The 21,518-nt window shown below is 49.0% G+C and overlaps 1 protein-coding gene across 1 annotated transcript in view; it reads right to left on the bottom strand.

Annotated features, from left to right (window-relative positions):
- Nucleotides 1-21,518, bottom strand: part of ATRX (ATRX chromatin remodeler) — a gene marked incomplete at its 5' end in the record, with an annotated part of 152,340 nt that overhangs the window by 86,365 nt on the left and 44,457 nt on the right. Inside the window, 7 exons of the mRNA XM_082264262.1 lie at nucleotides 7,219-7,328; nucleotides 8,407-8,548; nucleotides 8,877-9,065; nucleotides 10,928-11,024; nucleotides 12,371-12,470; nucleotides 12,741-12,935; nucleotides 13,830-13,969. Of these exons, the coding sequence (XP_082120388.1) occupies nucleotides 7,219-7,328; nucleotides 8,407-8,548; nucleotides 8,877-9,065; nucleotides 10,928-11,024; nucleotides 12,371-12,470; nucleotides 12,741-12,935; nucleotides 13,830-13,969 (973 nt within the window). The remainder of the gene's footprint in view (nucleotides 1-7,218; nucleotides 7,329-8,406; nucleotides 8,549-8,876; nucleotides 9,066-10,927; nucleotides 11,025-12,370; nucleotides 12,471-12,740; nucleotides 12,936-13,829; nucleotides 13,970-21,518) is intronic.

The following is a 21,518-nucleotide window of genomic DNA, read 5'->3' as shown; positions in this document are numbered from 1 at the left end:
GACCCCACAGACAAGTCCCAGGGGGTGTGCGGAACATGTGACCCCACAGACAAGTCCCAGGGGGTGTGCGGAACATGTGACCCCACGGACAAGTCCCAGGGGGTGTGCGGAACATGTGACCCCACAGACAAGTCCGGGGGGGTGTGCGGAACATGTGACCCCACAGAGAAGTCCCGGGGGGTGTGCGGAACATGTGACCCCACAGACAAGTCCCGGGGGGTGTGCGGAACATGTGACCCCACAGACAAGTCCCAGGGGGTGCGGAACATGTGACCCCACAGACAAGTCCCAGGGGGTGTGCGGAACATGTGACCCCACAGACAAGTCCCAGGGGGTGTGCGGAACATGTGACCCCACGGACAAGTCCCAGGGGGTGCGGAACATGTGACCCCACGGACAAGTCCCAGGGGGTGTGCGGAACATGTGACCCCACAGACAAGTCCCAGGGGGTGTGCGGAACATGTGACCCCACAGACAAGTCCCAGGGGGTGTGCGGAACATGTGACCCCACAGACAAGTCCCAGGGGGTGTGCGGAACATGTGACCCCACAGACAAGTCCCGGGGGGTGTGCGGAACATGTGACCCCACAGACAAGTCCCGGGGGGTGTGCGGAACATGTGACCCCACAGAGAAGTCCCGGGGGGTGCGGAACATGTGACCCCACAGACAAGTCCCAGGGGGTGTGCGGAACATGTGACCCCACAGACAAGTCCCAGGGGGTGTGCGGAACATGTGACCCCACAGACAAGTCCCGGGGGGTGTGCGGAACATGTGACCCCACGGACAAGTCCCGGGGGGTGTGCGGAACATGTGACCCCACGGACAAGTCCCGGGGGGTGTGCGGAACATGTGACCCCACGGACAAGTCCCGGGGGGTGTGCGGAACATGTGACCCCACGGACAAGTCCCGGGGGGTGTGCGGAACATGTGACCCCACGGACAAGTCCCAGGGGGTGTGCGGAACATGTGACCCCACGGACAAGTCCCGGGGGGTGTGCGGAACATGTGACCCCACAGAGAAGTCCCGGGGGGTGTGCGGAACATGTGACCCCACAGACAAGTCCCAGGGGGTGTGCGGAACATGTGACCCCACAGAGAAGTCCCGGGGGGTGTGCGGAACATGTGACCCCACAGACAAGTCCCAGGGGGTGTGCGGAACATGTGACCCCACGGACAAGTCCCAGGGGGTGTGCGGAACATGTGACCCCACGGACAAGTCCCAGGGGGTGTGCGGAACATGTGACCCCACGGACAAGTCCCAGGGGGTGTGCGGAACATGTGACCCCACGGACAAGTCCCAGGGGGTGTGCGGAACATGTGACCCCACGGACAAGTCCCAGGGAGTGTGCGGATCATGTGACCCCACAGAGAAGTCCCGGGGGGTGCGGATCAGGAGGGGAGGACAAGAAACCCCGGAGAATCAACCTTTGGTGCTGGAAATGAGATGTAAGGAACATTTAAAGAAGAAGTACAGGCAAAGCTCTTCTGGTCATGGGGGGAGCACTTAGTTCTGCTCTCCTGTGACCCAGATTCAGCTGACATTGGGCTAAAGTGTGCTGATGTCACAGAGCTCCACAGGGATCCCCACAATGTCAGGATTCACCCAGATTCCTGACTGGCAGCCGGCTCAGCTTCTCTGTGTACAGCTGGGAGCCTGATCCAGCCGCTCCCACCCCTCCCCCAGTCTGGCACTCGAGTGCTGGAGGGGGCAGAGCATTGAGCCGCTGACTGACGTCCATTGCCCTGTGCTCAGGGCGGACCTGAGAACTGAGTGATCAGCAGACTTCGATCGCTCCGTTCTCTGTGTACAGCTGGGAGCCTGATCCAGCCGCTCCAACCCCTCCCCCAGTCTGGCACTCGAGTGCTGGAGGGGCAGAGCATTGAGCCGCTGACTGACGTCCATTGCCCTGTGCTCAGGGCGGACCCTAGAACTGAGTGATCAGCAGACTTCGATCGCTCCGTTCTCAGTGTACAGCTGGGAGCCTGATCCAGCCGCTCCAACCCCTCCCCCAGTCTGGCACTCGAGTGCTGGAGGGGCAGAGCATTGAGCCGCTGACTGACGTCCATTGCCCTGTGCTCAGGGCAGACCCTAGAACTGAGTGATCAGCAGACTTCGATCGCTCCGTTCTCAGTGTACAGCTGGGAGCCTGATCCAGCCGCTCCAACCCCTCCCCCAGTCTGGCACTCGAGTGCTGGAGGGGCAGAGCATTGAGCCGCTGACTGACGTCCATTGCCCTGTGCTCAGGGCAGACCCTAGAACTGAGTGATCAGCAGACTTCGATCGCTCCGTTCTCAGTGTACAGCTGGGAGCCTGATCCAGCCGCTCCAACCCCTCCCCCAGTCTGGCACTCGAGTGCTGGAGGGGCAGAGCATTGAGCCGCTGACTGACGTCCATTGCCCTGTGCTCAGGGCAGACCCTAGAACTGAGTGATCAGCAGACTTCGATCGCTCCGTTCTCAGTGCACAACTGACGAGGACAAATGCAGCATGGATAGGAGCTGCAGCCATCTAAGGGAATATGAAGGGTTTTTTTTTTAGGATGCTGAGACACCAGCAAGCGGCGGCAGCGGGGGGGAGTCCCCTCCCCCCATTCCTGAAAGCAATCCAGCAGCCAATGAGCTGCTCAGACCACTTTCATGAGAAAATCAGCCACCGGGTGAAGAAAAAAAATCTAGGCTGATGGCGGATATCGTCATCCAAAATCACGGTAAGCCACGTGCAAACCGCTACGCATTATATATACAGTGGGTACGGAAAGTATTCAGACCCCCCTGAAATTTTTCACTCTTTGTTATATTGCAGCCATTCTTCTTCCTCATGAATGTACACATAGCACCCCATACTGACAGAAAAACACAGAATTGTTGACATTGTTGCAGATTTATTAAAAAAGAAAAACTGAAATATCACATGGTCCTAAGTATTCAGACCCTTTGCTGTGACACTCATATATTTAACTCAGGTGCTTTCCATTTCTTCTGATCATCCTTGAGATGGTTCTACACCTTCATTTGAGTCCAGCTGTGTTTGATTATACTGATTGGACTTGATTAGGAAAGCCACACACCTGTCTATATAAGACCTTCCAGATCACAATGCATGTCAGAGCAAATGAGAATCATGAGGTCAAAGGAACTGCCTGAAGAGCTCAGAGACAGAATTGTGGCAAGGCACAGATCTGGCCAAGGTTACAAAAAGATTTCTGCTGCACTTAAGGTTCCTAAGAGCACAGTGGCCTCCATAATCCTCAAATGGAAGATGTTTGGGACGACCAGAACCCTTCCTAGAGCTGGCCGTCCGGCCAAACTGAGCTATCGGGGGAGAAGAAACTTGGTGAGAGAGGTAAAGAAGAACCCAAAGATCACTGTGGCTGAGCTCCAGAGATGCAGTCAGGAGATGGGAGAAAGTTATAGAAAGTCAACCATCACTGCAGCCCTCCACCAGTCGGGGCTTTATGGCAGAGTGGCCCGACGGAAGCCTCTCCTCAGTGTAAGACACATGAAAGCCCACATGGAGTTTGCTAAAAAACACCTGAAGGACTCCAAGATGGTGAGAAATAAGATTCTCTGGTCTGATGAGACCAAAATAGAACTTTTTGGCCTTAATTCTAAGCGGTATGTGTGGAGAAAACCAGGCACTGCTCATCACCTGTCCAATACAGTCCCAACAGTGAAGCATGGTGGTGGCAGCATCATGCTGTGGGGGTGTTTTTCAGCTGCAGGGACAGGACGACTGGTTGCAATCGAGGGAAAGATGAATGCTGCCAAGTACAGGGATATCCTGGACAAAAACCTTCTCCAGAGTGCTCTGGACCTCAGACTGGGCCGAAGGTTTACCTTCCAACAAGACAATGACCCTAAGCACACAGCTAAAATAACGAAGGAGTGGCTTCACAAAAACTCTGTGACTGTTCTTGAATGGCCCAGCCAGAGCCCTGACTTAAACCCAATTGAGCATCTCTGGAGAGACCTAAAAATGGCTGTCCACCAACATTTACCATCCAACCTGACAGAACTGGAGAGGATCTGCAAGGAGGAATGGCAGAGGATCCCCAAATCCAGGTTTAGTGGCTGTTACGGAGACATGGTTTAATGAAAGAAATGACTGGGACATAACCATACCAGGGTACTCTTTATACAGAAGAGACAGAGAAGGCAAGAAAGGAGGAGGAGTGGCCCTATATGTGAAAGATAGCATTAAATCTAACCTAATACAAGTTGGTGAAGCCAACATAGAGTCAGTTTGGGTTACGTTGCAGTTTGCTAATCATGCAGTAACTCGTGTAGGTGTGATATATAGACCACCTGGTCAAGGTAAAGAACTAGATGATCTACTAGTTGAAGAAATAGCTAAAATGACAATGAAAGGAGAAGTTATCATTATGGGAGATTTCAATCTTCCAGATATAAACTGGAAAACCAAAATAGCAAGTTCTACCAGGAGTACAGATATTCTAAATTCCCTACTGGGGTTGTCTCTGCAACAAGTGGTTGAGGAGCCAACCCGGAGGGAGGCCATTTTGGATCTGGTATTCACAAATGGGGATTCGGTATATGATGTCATTGTAGGCGAAACCTTGGGATCCAGTGATCACCAGTCAGTGTGGTTTAATATAAGAACTGTGAAAGAGTCGCACCACACAAAAACAAAAGTTTTAGATTTTAGAAAAACAGACTTTTCAAAAATGAAATTAATCATAAATGAGTCCTTATCAGACTGGAACGGATTACATGGAGTCCAGGAGAAATGGGACTACTTAAAAGGTGCATTATTGAAGGCAACAGAAAATTGCATTAGACTTGTCAGTAAAAGCAAAAAAAGGAAGAGACCACTGTGGTACTCAGCAGAAGTGGCCCAAATCATTAAAAATAAAAAGCTAGCATTTTGTAATTATAAAAAAACCCAGAGCAATGAAGATAAGGAAATCTACAAGATTAGGCAGAAAGAGGCCAAGCAAGTTATAAGAACTTCTAAAGCGCAGGCAGAAGAAAAACTAGCTCAGTCTATGAAAAAGGGGGATAAGACATTCTTCAGATATATAAATGAAAAAAGGAAATTAAAAACAAGGAATAACTAAATTAAAAACAAAGGACGGAAGGTATGTAGAAGAGAATAAAGGGCTAGCCGACTGCCTTAATGAATACTTCTGTTCAGTTTTTACAGAAGAAAAAGGAGAAGAAGGACCTCCACTTGAAAGGATGACTAATGAATCGTTTGATGCATGTGTCTTTACAGAGGAAGACGTTCTAAGATTGCTGTCTAAAGTGAAGACAAATAAGTCACAGGGTCCTGATGAGATACACCCGAAATTATTAAAAGAGCTTAGTGGTGAGCTGGCAAAACCATTAACAGATTTATTTAACCAATCATTAGCAACAGGAGTCGTCCCGGAAGATTGGAAATTGGCAAATGTCGTGCCCATTCACAAGAAAGGTAGCAGGGAGGAATCGAGCAACTATAGACCAGTGAGTCTGACATCAATAGTAGGCAAATTAATGGAAACCCTATTAAAGGATAGGATTGTGGAACATCTTAAATCCCATGGATTGCAAGATGAAAAACAACATGGGTTTACTTCAGGGAGATCATGTCAAACAAATCTTATAGACTTTTTTGACTGGGTGACTAAAATAATAGACGGTGGAGGTGCAGTAGACATTGCATATCTAGATTTTAGTAAGGCTTTTGACACTGTCCCACATAGAAGACTTATCAATAAACTGCAGTCATTGAGCATGGACTCCCATATTGTTGAGTGGATTAGGCAGTGGCTGAGTGACAGACAACAGAGGGTTGTAGTCAATGGAGAACATTCAGAACAAGGTCATGTTACCAGTGGGGTACCTCAGGGATCTGTACTGGGACCAATTTTGTTTAATATCTTCATAAGTGATATTACAAAAGGCCTCGATGGTAAGGTTTGTCTTTTTGCTGATGACACAAAGATATGTAACAGGGTTGATGTTCCTGGAGGGAAACGCCAAATGGAAAAGGATTTAGGAAAACTAGAAAAATGGTCAGAACTCTGGCAACTGAAATTTAATGTGGATAAGTGCAAGATAATGCACCTGGGGCGTAAAAACCCAAGGGCAGAATATAGAATATTTGACACAGTCCTGACCTCAGTATCTGAGGAAAGGGATTTAGGAGTAATTATTTCAGAAGACTTAAAGGTGGGAAGACAATGTAATAGAGCAGCACGAAATGCCAGCAGAATGCTTGGATGTATAGGGAGAGGTATAAGCAGTAGAAAGAGAGAAGTGCTTATGCCGCTGTACAGAACACTGGTGAGACCTCACTTGGAGTATTGTGCGCAGTACTGGAGGCCATATCTCCAGAAGGATATAGATACTCTAGAGAGAGTTCAGAGAAGAGCTACTAAACTAGTACATGGATTGCAGGAAAAAACTTACCAGGAAAGGTTAAAGGACCTTAACATGTATAGCTTGGAAGAAAGAAGAGACAGAGGGGATATGATAGAAACCTTTAAATACATAAAGGGAATCAACTCGGTAAAGGAGGAGAGCATATTTAAAAGAAGAAAAACTACCACAAGAGGACACAGTTTTAAATTAGAGGGGCAAAGGTTTAAAAGTAATATGAGGAAGTATTACTTTACTGAGAGAGTAGTGGATGCATGGAATAACCTTCCTGCAGAAGTGGTAGCTGCAAATACAGTGAAGGAGTTTAAGCATGCATGGGATAGGCATAAGGCTATCCTTCATATAAGATAGGGCCAGGGACTATTCATAAGGATTCAGATATATTGGGCAGACTAGATGGGCCAAATGGTTCTTATCTGCCGACACATTCTATGTTTCTATGTTTCTAGGTGTGAAAGACTTGTTGCATCTTTCCCAAAAAGACTCCTGGCTGTATTAGATCAAAAGGGGGCTTCTACTAAATACTGAGCAAAGGGTCTGAATACTTAGGACCATGTGATATTTCAGTTTTTCTTTTTTTAATAAATCTGCAACAATGTCAACAATTCTGTGTTTTTCTGTCAGTATGGGGTGCTATGTGTACATTCATGAGGAAGAAGAATGGCTGCAATATAACAAAGAGTGAAAAATTTAAGGGGGTCTGAATACTTTCCGTACCCACTGTATGTTGCAGTCAGCAAGTGGATAAACTTCCCACCAGTTCCCCCCCATGACCTCTGTGTCTAGGAGAGCCGGTGACAACCTGCATGGTGTCTTCTGCGGAACAAACCACACCTGTAATGTCTTCCCGAGACCCATACAATGAGCCAAGATGCACCCCGAGCCCGACTCCTTCTTAATCTTCTTCAGGGACTCACAGCAGCAATCCCACATGAACTGAACACCTGGAGAGAGACAATTACAACAAGTTAGACAGCCACAGGTATAACCATCCACCCGCCGGTATGACCACCATCCACCCGCCGGTATGACCACCATCCACCCGCCGGTATGACCACCATCCACCCGCCGGTATGACCACCATCCACCCGCCGGTATGACCACCATCCACCCGCCGGTATGACCACCATCCACCCGCCGGTATAACCACCATCCACCCGCCGGTATAACCACCATCCACCCGCCAGTATAACCACCATCCACCCGCCGGTATAACCACCATCCACCCGCCGGTATAACCACCATCCACCCGCCGGTATAACCACCATCCACCCGCCGGTATAACCACCATCCACCCGCCGGTATAACCACCATCCACCCGCCGGTATAACCACCATCCACCCGCCGGTATAACCACCATCCACCCGCCGGTATAACCACCATCCACCCGCCGGTATAACCACCATCCACCCGCCGGTATAACCACCATCCACCCGCCGGTATAACCACCATCCACCCGCCGGTATAACCACCATCCACCCGCCGGTATAACCACCATCCACCCGCCGGTATAACCACCATCCACCCGCCGGTATAACCACCATCCACCCGCCGGTATAACCACCATCCACCCGCCGGTATAACCACCATCCACCCGCCAGTATAACCACCATCCACCCGCCGGTATAACCACCATCCACCCGCCGGTATAACCACCATCCACCCGCCGGTATAACCACCATCCACCCGCCGGTATAACCACCATCCACCCGCCGGTATAACCACCATCCACCCGCCAGTATAACCACCATCCACCCGCCAGTATAACCACCATCCACCCGCCAGTATAACCACCATCCACCCGCCGGTATAACCACCATCCACCCGCCCCAGCACCTCACCTAACACTCTCTGGGTAGGGGAACAATTATTTACAGAGAGGCAGCAATAGGGATCACAGGGAACCTCCTGGGAGGATATTATTGTACGGGGGGGGGGGATGGAAGGGGTTTTCATCTACAGGACGACTACAATCCTGACTAGGAGGAGGGCGTCCCACCATTATTGGGGGAAGATTCTTACCGTCTACCTGGTGAGGTTTCAGTTTGGTCACCAGGCTCCTGTGCACCTGAACTATGGGTTCCTTGGTCTCCTCGTCCTCATCCAGGACCAGTTTGGTGGTAATTGGGCATTTTATAGGTGAAGCGTCTTCCATGATAATGACCTGGAGGAGCCAAAAGATCATCAACTTGCTGCTAATGGCAATCAGATACAGAAGAAGAAGTTTAACTATAAATCCCACCCTCCCGTCCCTTAGGAGCTGCATGCTGTCCTGGAAGCCGCCAGTCCCATAGAAATGGGATCGCTGGGATTCTCTCCAACTCTGCGCACAGACCCTGCAATCCCATAGGCTGTCATTAAACCCCGCCTCTAGTGTTACAACCTATGGGGATACGGGGTGCTCTCCCAGTTGTGTTTATAACCTTCATTATGCCCAGTCAGCGTATTCCCAGCATGCCTTGTACATGGCGGGAACTCCGCCCCCCCCTCACCTCCCGCAGCATCTCCCGCTGTCGCTCTCTCTCTGCGATCCTCTTCCTTCTCTCTTCCTCCATCTTTAAGGCATTCTGAGTTTCAGTTCTCAGCTTGTCATCTTTTAGGATTCTCCGGATCTTCTTCCGACCTTTTCCTGGAGACTTGGAGTCGGAGTCATCATCGTGGTCACCGTCCTCTGAGTTACCCTAAAACAGAAGAGCGATCCATTAATCAGAATGTCCTCTGAAGAGAGATCAATGATATCCAAACCATAATGTCACATTGAAGTACAACCATAGCAACACTGCAATGGGGGAGGACAACCATTCTTTACTGACATGGTCCATCACTAGGAGGACCGTTCTTATTTACTGACATACAGTCCATTACTAGGACCGTTCTTATTTACTGACACACAGTCCATCACTAGGAGGACCGTTCTTATTTACTGACATACAGTCCATTACTAGGACCGTTCTTATTTACCGACATACAGTCCATTACTAGGACCGTTCTTATTTACTGACACACAGTCCATCACTAGGAGGACCGTTCTTATTTACCGACATACAGTCCATCACTAGGAGGACCGTTATTTACCGACAGTCCATCACTAGGAGGACCGTTCTTCTTTACCGACATACAGTCCATTACTAGGAGGACCGTTATTTACCGACAGTCCATCACTAGGAGGACCGTTATTTACCGACATACAGTCCATTACTAGGACCGTTCTTATTTACCGACATACAGTCCATTATTAGGAGGACCGTTCTTATTTACTGACATACAGTCCATTACTAGGAGGACCGTTCTTATTTACCGACACACAGTCCATTACTAGGAGGACCGTTCTTATTTACTGACATACAGTCCATCACTAGGACCGTTCTTATTTACCGACATACAGTCCATCACTAGGAGGACCGTTCTTATTTACTGACATACAGTCCATTACTAGGAGGACCGTTCTTATTTACCGACATACAGTCCATCACTAGGACCGTTCTTATTTACCGACATACAGTCCATTACTAGGAGGACCGTTCTTATTTACCGACATACAGTCCATCACTAGGACCGTTCTTATTTACTGACATACAGTCCATCACTAGGAGGACCGTTATTTACCGACATACAGTCCATTACTAGGACCGTTCTTATTTACCGACATACAGTCCATTATTAGGAGGACCGTTCTTATTTACTGACACACAGTCCATCACTAGGAGGACCGTTATTTACCGACAGTCCATCACTAGGAGGACCGTTCTTATTTACCGACATACAGTCCATCACTAGGACCGTTCTTCTTTACTGACACTCAGTGTATCACTAGGAGGACCGTTCTTCTTTACTGACACTCAGTGTATCACTAGGAGGACCGTTCTTATTTACTGACACTCAGTGTATCACTAGGAGGACCGTTCTTCTTTACCGTCAGTCCATCACTAGGAGGACCGTTCTTATTTACTGACACACAGTCCATCACTAGGACTGTTCTTCTTTACTGACACTCAGTCTACCACTAGGCACATGGTCCATCACTGCAGGAATCCAGGGGGTTACAAGAGTTCCCAACAGATGCTGGAGGGGTAACCTACTACACGCATCTCCCAAGCACACAGAATTGGTATAGAGTGGAGCGCCCCATAGGTGCAGAATACTTTCTATTCAGCACATCTGAAGTATGACAACAGTGACACCTACAGAATACAGGGAGGTATTACAACCAACATTGCTCAGACTACACATCTCTGCCTCATTATTCATCCCGGGGACCTGTGCAGGGATTACAGAGCATTGCCTGGCTGTGTCCCCATGTACAGATTACAGAGCATTGCCTGGCTGTGTCCCCATGTACAGATTACAGAGCATTGCCTGGCTGTGTCCCCATTCCTTCACGTATCTTGGTGAGACAGCTGATCTCTGATAGGTTCCTTCCCTTCTCCTCCCCCAGAGACCATTTGCAATGTCCCCCCTCCCCCCCCCCCAGGTGAGAGGGGGGGGGGGGGCAGGATATGAGCCCTCTATAGATGTACAGTGACACCGTTGATCTGACCAATACCTTGGAGTCACTGGAGTCCTCCTGCACCTTTATCCGCCTCCTCTTCTTTTTCTGCTTGTAGCTCCTCTGATTCTCTTCTGCCTCCTTCTTCGCTGCCCTGAAATACAACACAAGCCAATGGAGTTCCCAGCTTTCTGTACGCCAGTCCCCTCCCCGGGTACGCCCGTCCCTTCCCCGGTACACCCGTCCCCTCCCCTCCCCGGTACGCCCGTCCCCTCCCCGGTACACCCGTCCCGTCCCCTCCCCGGTACGCCCGTCCCCTCCCCGGTACGCCCAGTCCCCTCCCCGGTACGCCCAGTCCCCTCCCCGGTACGCCCAGTCCCCTCCCCGGTACGCCCAGTCCCCTCCCCGGTACGCCCAGTCCCCTCCCCGGTACGCCCAGTCCCCTCCCCGGTACGCCCAGTCCCCTCCCCAGGTCGCCCGTCCCCTCCCCGGTACACCCGTCCCCTCCCCGGTACACCCGTCCCCTCCCCGGTACACCCCTCCCCTCCCAGTCACACAGCTTCCCTTTCTGTACTTCTGTCTGACTTCAAGTAAATGAACGGTTTCATGAAATGTCTATGTAACTATTACAATTTAACCGATATATTGGAATATACTGGAGAAAGAAGATTAATGGGCGCTCCTGGTTGGGGATAAAGTTCAGGCAGCCATGATGGATAAGGTGCCGCCGGGCTGGTATGGATGCACAAATGGGGCGCTCACATCGAGGGCAGCTCTGTTAGGCCGAAGCAACAGTCCCACGAACAGGCAGAGAAGAGAGAAAGGCGTCACTCGTAGCAGCAGACGGAAATCATTTTATTGACATTAAACTTACATGGAGGTAGGCGTCAATCTTCATAGCTCGGCGTCCTTCCGGGTCCGCGGTGTTTCTGTCCCTGAGGCTGGCCAGCAGCCAGGAGAGGACACTGGCGGAGAACCAATCGGGGGACTCAGTCAGATCGAGGCAACGGTGAAGCGCATACCTCACTGGAGGGCCGTATGAACGCGATGACGCGCGGGGGTGGGGGCGTTAACCGGTTTCGGAGCATGCCTGAACCGCTCCTTCTGATACACTGAGTGGCGCCTTTCTCTCTTTTCTGTATATTTGAATATTCAGCGATTGTGAAACAAATTTCCATGACTTTTCCAAAACTTTGTGGGTTCAATTATTTTCCAAAACTTTTCCAGGCCTGGAAATTGTCATTTTAAAATTCCATGACTTTTCCAGGTTTTTAATGACGAACCCTGCGGGGGAAGGAAATCTGTGAACCTATTGGGTACTGTTGCTTGTGACACTATTTGCTGATGTTGAGTTTCAGGTGCGGTGGGCTTTGTGATCACCCCCCTTTATAATGGATTATATAGCTGTGAGGCGGAAGGATAAGAGTTCAGTATTGGGGGGATTGATCATTTATAATCACACATTGGCTAGTGGAGCGGAGTTCTTCTTTATGTACTGACCTGGTTCTGGGCCGTTGATCATCGGAGTCACTGTCGCTTTCGCTGTCTCCCTCGCTGACATCGGAGTCTTTGCTGGCAGATTCAGACTCGTCACTGGTCACTACAAAACAAAGGCCAGATGAACACCAGAATACCGCCATGCACTCCACATCCCCCCACCCCCGCCCCAATGTGCCTGCACTACAGCGTATGTCAGCGCTCTACCATGCGCATGCTCCACTGCATTGCTGAAAAATCAAGCACACATTTTATACTTATACCCCGTGTGACGGGGTCAGTACGAATGCAGACCCCGTGTGACGGGATCAGTACAAATGCAGACCCCGTGTGACGGGGTCAGTACAAATGCAGACCGTGTCATCTAGCATACCCTTTCTTCGGGTTCGTCGTTTTCCATCCTTGGAATTGGCAGATTTGTTTTTCTTCTTTTTCTTGCCGTCTTTTTCATCATCGGACTCGCCTTCGCTCAGAGACAGCTTGTGACGCAGCAGGTGGTGTCTGTATCGGGGCTTCTTAGCAGATTCTGAGTCGCTATCGGAGTCTGAACTGTCGTCATTGGACTGATCTGTTATATTCAGAGAGGGAAATAGAAGGGTCAGTAAACGGTTACCCATCACACCCAGTCAGGTAACGACAGACCACATACCATAGAATACAAACAAGTGGCCACTGCCCCCCCCTATAACTGGTCTTTGCCGCAAGGGGCACTGGAAAGGCGACGCAAGTCAAACAAAACTCAACCTGCCGACCAACCAAATTGACCGGTCTAACAATATGCGCTAAAATCTTAAGGCTTTGATAGACAGGTCACTTCAATTGGTCGCGGCTGGTTGATAAGTTGAGCGTGAAAATTTGATGGTGAAAAAAAAAAAAAAAAATAGAAATTTCTTTGGTTTTATTTACCATAAAGATCACTCGGATTCCTTGATTACTAGGGGGTCAGACAATGAGAGGTGTGGAGGGGTTTACCTGGCAGAACACCGGGAGAGACAGAACCCACATGGCTCCATTATATAAATATCCACCATTTATAACCCACAGAGCATACACTCTAATGCACAGTGGAACTAGTGCAGCCCCATTAAGGTCACTTACCTCTGGCCGGCTGCTATACCTATAGGGAGTATTATTCACAGACTGCTTCTGCTACCACAGGTATTGGGTCTTCAAAAAAGGTTCATTACAGAAGCAAAACCCAAACCCAGCAGCATGCCGCAGTTTGCGGACATTCTGTCAGCTGGCCATGTTATAGTAGGCTATGAAGGACGAGATTCTGGATTTCAGTATGCAAGTCTCTAGTCTCATGTATAAGATCACTGTCTATCCAAAGTCTGATATTCTTACACCCATTACAACCATTATAAGACGATATTTGTAGAAACAGATCGAATGCCCAAAACAAAAACCTGCTCCTAATATCACTTTCCCATTTATACAACATCAGTAAGCTGAACCTCACCGTCATCCTGATCTTCTTTGTTGTCTTTCCGAGATTTGGCCTTCTTCGCTTTCTTGCTTTCATCAGGCTCATCAGAGGATACTTCATCATCAGACGACAAACCGGCTTTAATTTCTTCCAGAAGCATCTTCTTGGCGATCCTACAAGACAAGTAGGAAAAACACATTGGACTGGAGACCTTGGGTCTTGCGAGCTCCTGGTGGGAATGTGACAGGCGGACATCCTAAAAGGGGGTCCCCAGGAAAGAGAAACCCTTCCCTCACAGACAATGGTGGCCTCCCAATGGTTCACAGTGCAAAATGATCTATCTGGAAGCAGAGGGCCAGCTGAAGAATTAGCCCTTCTATGATGGCCTGGTTGCCGGGAGTATAGCTACAGATTTCAGTTTGGTTCTATGAATGTCTATGGCAGCACCTGCAAGCAATGCCAATCAGAGGAGGGCTGAGGCTCTGAATGTCTATGGTAGCACCTGCAAGCTATGCCCATCATAGAGGAGGGCTGAGGCTCTGAATGTCTATGGTAGCACTGCAAGCAATGCCCATCATAGAGGAGAGCTGAGGCTCTGAATGTCTATGGCAGCACCTGCAAGCAATGCCCATCATAGAGGAGGGCTGAGGCTCTGAATGTCTATGGTAGCACCTGCAAGCAATGCCAATCAGAGGAGGGCTGAGGCTCTGAATGTCTATGGCAGCACCTGCAAGCTATGCCCATCATAGAGGAGGGCTGAGGCTCTGAATGTCTATGGTAGCACCTGCAGGCTATGCCCATCATAGAGGAGGGCTGAGGCTCTGAATGTCTATGGTAGCACCTGCAGGCTATGCCCATCATAGAGGGTGGCTGAGGCTCTGAATGTCTATGGTAGCACCTGCAGGCTATGCCCATCATAGAGGAGGGCTGAGGCTCTGAATGTCTATGGTAGCACCTGCAGGCTATGCCCATCATAGAGGAGGGCTGAGGCTCTGAATGTCTATGGTAGCACCTGCAGGCTATGCCCATCATAGAGGAGGGCTGAGGCTCTGAATGTCTATGGTAGCACCTGCAGGCTATGCCCATCATAGAGGGTGGCTGAGGCTCTGAATGTCTATGGTAGCACCTGCAGGCTATGCCCATCATAGAGGGTGGCTGAGGCTCTGAATGTCTATGGTAGCACCTGCAGGCTATGCCCATCATAGAGGAGGGCTGAGGCTCTGAATGTCTATGGTAGCACCTGCAGGCTATGCCCATCATAGAGGGTGGCTGAGGCTCTGAATGTCTATGGTAGCACCTGCAGGCTATGCCCATCATAGAGGGTGGCTGAGGCTCTGAATGTCTATGGTAGCACCTGCAGGCTATGCCCATCATAGAGGAGGGCTGAGGCTCTGAATGTCTATGGTAGCACCTGCAGGCTATGCCCATCATAGAGGGTGGCTGAGGCTCTGAATGTCTATGGTAGCACCTGCAAGCAATGTCAATCATAGAGGAGGGCTGAGGCTCTGAATGTCTATGGTAGCACCTGCAAGCAATGTCAATCATAGAGGAGGGCTGAGGCTCTGAATGTCTATGGTAGCACCTGCAAGCTATGCCCATCATAGAGGAGGGCTGAGGCTCTGAATGTCTATGGTAGCACCTGCAAGCTATGCCCATCATAGAGGAGGGCTGAGGCTCTGAATGTCTATGGTAGCACCTGCAGGCTATGCCCATCATAGAGGAGGGCTGAAGCTCTCAGTAGCGCACATTTACTTTCATCAAACCACTAACCCACCCCAGCTAAAACTGCACCCCCTCCACTGCTTACTTCTACCTCCATGTCACAGCGCTGGCCAATCCTGGTATTTCTTTCCAGGAGGTTAACACCTCGGCAGGCCACAACTGCAGTATGGAAGAGTAGGCCAGGAGCCAGGCTTGGGGCTATGAGTGCAGTTTAGTTCAGAAGCTGGGGTTGTACAATGAGTGCAGTTAGCTTAGGAGCCAGGGTTTTTTTTTTTTTTTTTTTGGGGGGGGGGGATGAGTGCAGTTAGCTCAGGATCCAGGGTTGTGGGTACAAGAAGAGCAGTTTAGCTCAGAAGCCAGGGTAGGTACAATGAGTGTAGTCAGCTCAGGAGCCGTGGTATAATTAGTGTAGTTTTTCAGGAGTTGGGGGTACAATGAGTGCAGTTTAGCACAGGAGCCAGGGTTGGGGGGGTACAATGAGTGCAGTTTAGCTCAGGAGCCAGGGTCGGGGGGTACAATGAGTGCAGTTTAGCTCAGGAGCCAGGGTTGGGGGGTACAATGAGTGCAGTTTAGCTCAGGAGCCAGGGTTGGGGGGTACAATGAGTGCAGTTTAGCTCAGGAGCCAGGGTTGGGGGTACAATGAGTGCAGTTTAGCTCAGGAGCCAGGGTTGGGGGGGGGTACGAGTGCAGGAGCCAGGGTTGGGGGGGGGGGGTACAATGAGTGCAGTTTAGCTCAGGAGCCAGGGTTGGGGGTACAATGAGTGCAGTTTAGCTCAGGAGCCAGGGTTGGGGGGGGTACGAGTGCAGTTTAGCTCAGGAGCCAGGGTTGGGGGGGTACGAGTGCAGGAGCCAGGGTTGGGGGGGTACAATGAGTGCAGTTTAGCTCAGGAGCCAGGGTTGGGGGTACAATGAGTGCAGTTTAGCTCAGGAGAGGAAACCAGTAAAACACAAACATGCACCAGCTAAACACATGGTGTGCAATGATTTGTAGCATGGCCATTGTCACCAAAACTGAAAATGAGGGGAAATATAAAAAATTCTGAGGAACTCCCGGCTCCTTCAGACAGGACAACAGATAAAAGCTAGAGAGGCAAAGAACAAAATATCTACAGTGTCTGTACATAGGCATTCTATATAAAACCATAATGGTTCCGTCTTGTGTTCACAACAGGAACATCTGATGATGTGCATGAAATTCTATCCAAGATGTGACAGCACCTTTGCTGGGGGTTCTGGATTCTTCTTTGGTCCATGCAGATGAGGTGTTGGAACATAGACTAGCCAAGCAATGTATGAGGAAGACCTGTCCACCTGCCCATTTATGCAGTCACACATGTCAGGATCTTCAGTTATTGAGGGAGAAAGGTGTTAAGATTGTGACCATGAAATGATTGCTGGTACCAGGCAGAACTGGTTTCCCAATTTCTGTAACTGAGGAATCTCTACGATTTTCACACACAAAAGTCTTTGAAGTTTACTCAGAATGTTGCACAAATGTTCAAGGTCCCAGGGGAATAGCAAGAGTAGTTGGAGCGGACATAGAAGCTCCAGGAACTCAGATCATTGATCTTTATAACTAAGAAAAGCATCTGACAACGTACAACACTTGGAACCTTGGAGGTGGATGGGTGACACTAGCAGAAGACCCCCAAGGCTGGAAGGATGTACAACAAATGAGACCTTGAGGTGGAAGGGTGACACCAACAGAAGACCACCAAGGTTGGAAAAATGTACATCACCTGCAACCTTAAGGTGGATGGGCGACACCATAAGACCCTCAAGGCTGGAAGAATGTACAACAGGTAGAATCTTGGAGGTGGATGGGCGACACCAGAAGACCACCAAGGCTGGAAGAATATACAACACATGGAACCTTGAGGTGGATAGGCTGCACCAGCAGAAGACCACCAAGGCTGGAAGAATATACAACACATGGAACCTTGGAGGTGGATAGGCTGCACCAGCAGAAGACCACCAAGGCTGGAAGAATATACAACATGTGGAACCTTGAGGTGGATAGGCTGCACCAGAAGACCACCAAGGCTGGAAGAATATACAACACATGGATCCTTGAGGTGGATAGGCTGCACCAGCAGAAGACCACCAAGGCTGGAAGAATATACAACATGTGGAACCTTGAGGCGGATAGGCTGCACCAGCAGAAGACCACCAAGGCTGGAAGAATATACAACATGTGGAACCTTGAGGTGGATAGGCTGCACCAGAAGACCACCAAGGCTGGAAGAATATACAACACATGGATCCTTGAGGTGGATAGGCTGCACCAGCAGAAGACCACCAAGGCTGGAAGAATATACAACATGTGGAACCTTGAGGCGGATAGGCTGCACCAGCAGAAGACCACCAAGGCTGGAAGAATATACAACATGTGGAACCTTGAGGTGGATAGGCTGCACCAGCAGAAGACCACCAAGGCTGGAAGAATATACAACACATGGATCCTTGAGGTGGATAGGCTGCACCAGCAGACCACCAAGGCTGGAAGAATATACAACACATGGAACCTTGAGGTGGATAGGCTGCACCAGCAGAAGACCACCAAGGCTGGAAGAATATACAACACATGGAACCTTGAGGTGGATAGGCTGCACCAGCAGACCACCAAGGCTGGAAGAATATACAACACATGGATCCTTGAGGTGGATAGGCTGCACCAGCAGAAGACCACCAAGGCTGGAAGAATATACAACACATGGAACCTTGAGGTGGATAGGCTGCACCAGCAGACCACCAAGGCCGGAAGAATATACAACATGTGGAACCTTGAGGTGGATAGGCTGCACCAGCAGACCACCAAGGCTGGAAGGATGTACAACACATGGAACCTTGAGGTGGATAGGCTGCACCAGAAGACCACCAAGGCTGGAAGAATATACAACACATGGAACCTTGAGGTGGATAGGCTGCACCAGCAGAAGACCACCAAGGCTGGAAGAATATACAACACATGGAACCTTGAGGCGGATGGGCGACATCAGCAGAAGATCACGCTGAGTTCCTGCAGGCCAAAAGCAAAAAGCCAAGGCAGCAGCGGGCACAGGGTCACCAAGGCCGGAAGAATGTTACCTGTTCTGATTGATCTCGATTTCTGCTGAGGTCCACAAACAGTAAGCCAGTCCCTGGATCTAAATCCTATAGAACATCTCAATGTGCAGAGATTGCCTAATGTCACCATAGACCAGAACTGTGTATGAAATCCACACCATGAAGAATGGAGGTTGTTTGGAGAGCTCAGGGAGACTGTAGCCAGTATTAGCACAGTGTTCCTAATACATTGTTCGGGGAGTATAATGTGGATCTGGATGGAGGTCCTATGACCATAAGGTATGAACGTTGAGGCAAATCTTGTCAATTTTTCAACATGAATTGTGTGCAATAATATTCTTGGCTTTTTTGGTTTGTGTGTTTAGCTTTGTAAAATAGGTTGCTGAATCAGACATTTGGAAAGGCAATAATGGAAAGAATACTCATTTCGATCTAGAATGGTGTGTTGGAAATTCGATGTAGGACCTCTCTATAGCTCAGCGTTTTCTATGTACAATCTTTATCTTTCATTTGTAAAGCTGAAGGAGAATCTAATGTTCATTATTGTTATCCATTTGAAGATTGTGTATTTTGTACTACTCTTTCCTTACTCTAATGTAAGGAATACTCTTTAGGTCCATCCCAAAACCTAGATTTTCTGGTATACACAAGTCTATATATAATGTACTTAATACCTTCCCAATATTCCTCAAGGTCTGCCATGTGGGTCAAAGGGAGCAGCACTGTATACACAGATATGCCCCCTTTTCCCTCTATAAATATAGTGCGCTTCCTGTCTGAGGGTGGGCTAGAGATCTACATAGGACGGGGCCAGCAACTGCTGCTTCATAGAGATGGGAAGGGGTGAGGGACTGCTGGTTCCTGGAGATCTGCATGGCAGTGTGTCGGACTGCTGGTTCCTGGAGATCTGGGGTGAGATCTGTATGGGACAGTGTCAAGGACAGCTGGTTCCTGGAGATCTGGGGTGAGATCTGTATGGGACAGTGTCAAGGACTGCTGGTTCCTGGAGATCTGCATGGAATAGTGTCAGGGACTGCTGGTTCCAGGAGAATTAGGGTGAGATCTGCATGGAACGGTGTCAGGGAGTACTAGTTCCCGGAGATCTGGGGTGAGATCCGCTTGGGGCAGTTGCAGGGACTGCTGGTTCCTTGAGATCTGGCAACCCCTGTACTTCTGGTTCTTGTTGGAGAGGTAAGGAAGCAAAGCCCTGCTCCTTCACCAAGATGACCGCCACCACACAGACAGTAAGAGACCAGGCACCTTAGTACTAGAGAGTAGACCAGACAATAATGGGGACCTGTCCTTAGTTGGTCTTTTTTGGACTGTATACATTTAGTGTCATTGGAGGTCTATGAAATGTTCTCTACAGGGAAAAGGAAGTTCGGCCCAGCAGTAAAGAGGTGTGTTGCCGGCAGACGTACACTGAAAGCAGACTCTTCATCTACACATTGATATATTCAGATGGAAGGACACGCTGGTATCATCAATCTCATAATAAGGGGTTCCATACATCACGAATACAAGTCATGACTTTCTTTACAATGGTGGTGGTTTACCTTTTTGGAGACAACAAAATCCCGGATGAGCCCCCAGCTGTACTTTTTTCTGCACTTCTTGGCAAGGCTCATCTTTAAGAGTCACCAACAAAGGGGACCTGTGGGTCATGCACTGAGCGGGTCTGAATTGGACCTAAACGTATAGCTGTTGAATTCGAAGAATTTGCGACTCCTTTATAAAAAAGGCGCATGCGGTGCTGACTGCACTTCTTGGTGAGCCACTAACCTAGAACAAGCATGAGCATATTCACCGACTCCCTGAGGAGTAAAAGGGTGACAACGCTGGAGCTTACACCTTCATAAAAGATAAGCTAAGGCCATTTCCACATGTCCTAAAAAGGATTCATTTTAAGGCCAAAAAATGTTTGGCTCCGTCTGCTTCCCGACATTCTGCAGGTTTCTGGCTTATGGCACACAAAGCTTGAGACTAAGAGGACTCAAAGGTTCAATTTCTAAAAGACACAGATAATGCAGCTCTCTGTTCAATCATATATTATTCTACGTATTCTTTATACAAGTACCTAAATATAACCGGTATCATCAGCCTCCTGCAGTCCTTGTACAGCAGATTACGTTCTAGAGTGGGGGTGCTCATAGGAGGAGAGAAGGTGGTGACAGAGGGATGAGCTCATCAGTCTCCTGCTTCTCCTTTGTCTGTAGTTCAGTGTTACCCAAAAGGAGTGTCCTATTGCATTATACCTGGGATCTGTTGTAGGGATCTAGTAGTATGTGCGTCTATAGAAGATATATCTGGGATCTGTCATAGGGATCTGCTAGTATGTGTGTCTATAGAGGATATATCTGGGATCTGTCATAGGGATTTACTAGTATGCGTGTCTATAGAGGATATATCTGGGATCTGTCATAGGGATCTACTAGTATGTGTGTCTATAGAGGATATATCTGGGATCTGTCATAGGGATCTACTAGTATGTGTGTCTATAGAGGATATATCTGGGATCTGTCATAGGGATCTACTAGTATGTGTGTCTATAGAGGATATATCTGGGATCTGTCATAGGGATTTACTAGTATGCGTGTCTATAGAGGATATATCTGGGATCTGTCATAGGGATCTACTAGTATGTGTGTCTATAGAGGATATATCTGGGATCTGTCATAGGGATCTACTAGTATGTGTGTCTATAGAGGATATATCTGGGATCTGTCATAGGGATTTACTAGTATGCGTGTCTATAGAGGATATATCTGGGATCTGTCATAGGGATCTACTAGTATGTGTGTCTATAGAGGATATATCTGGGATCTGTCATAGGGATCTACTAGTATGTGTGTCTATAGAGGATATATCTGGGATCTGTCATAGGGATTTACTAGTATGCGTGTCTGGCTCACAAAATAAAATGAATCCTGGAGG

The sequence above is a fragment of the Pelophylax lessonae genome, assembly GCF_965119305.1.
Source record: "Pelophylax lessonae genome assembly, chromosome: 7".
Lineage (NCBI taxonomy): Eukaryota > Metazoa > Chordata > Amphibia > Anura > Ranidae > Pelophylax > Pelophylax lessonae.
The sequence above is the reverse complement of the archived record's forward strand: the minus strand, read 5'-3'. Positions and strand labels throughout refer to the sequence as shown.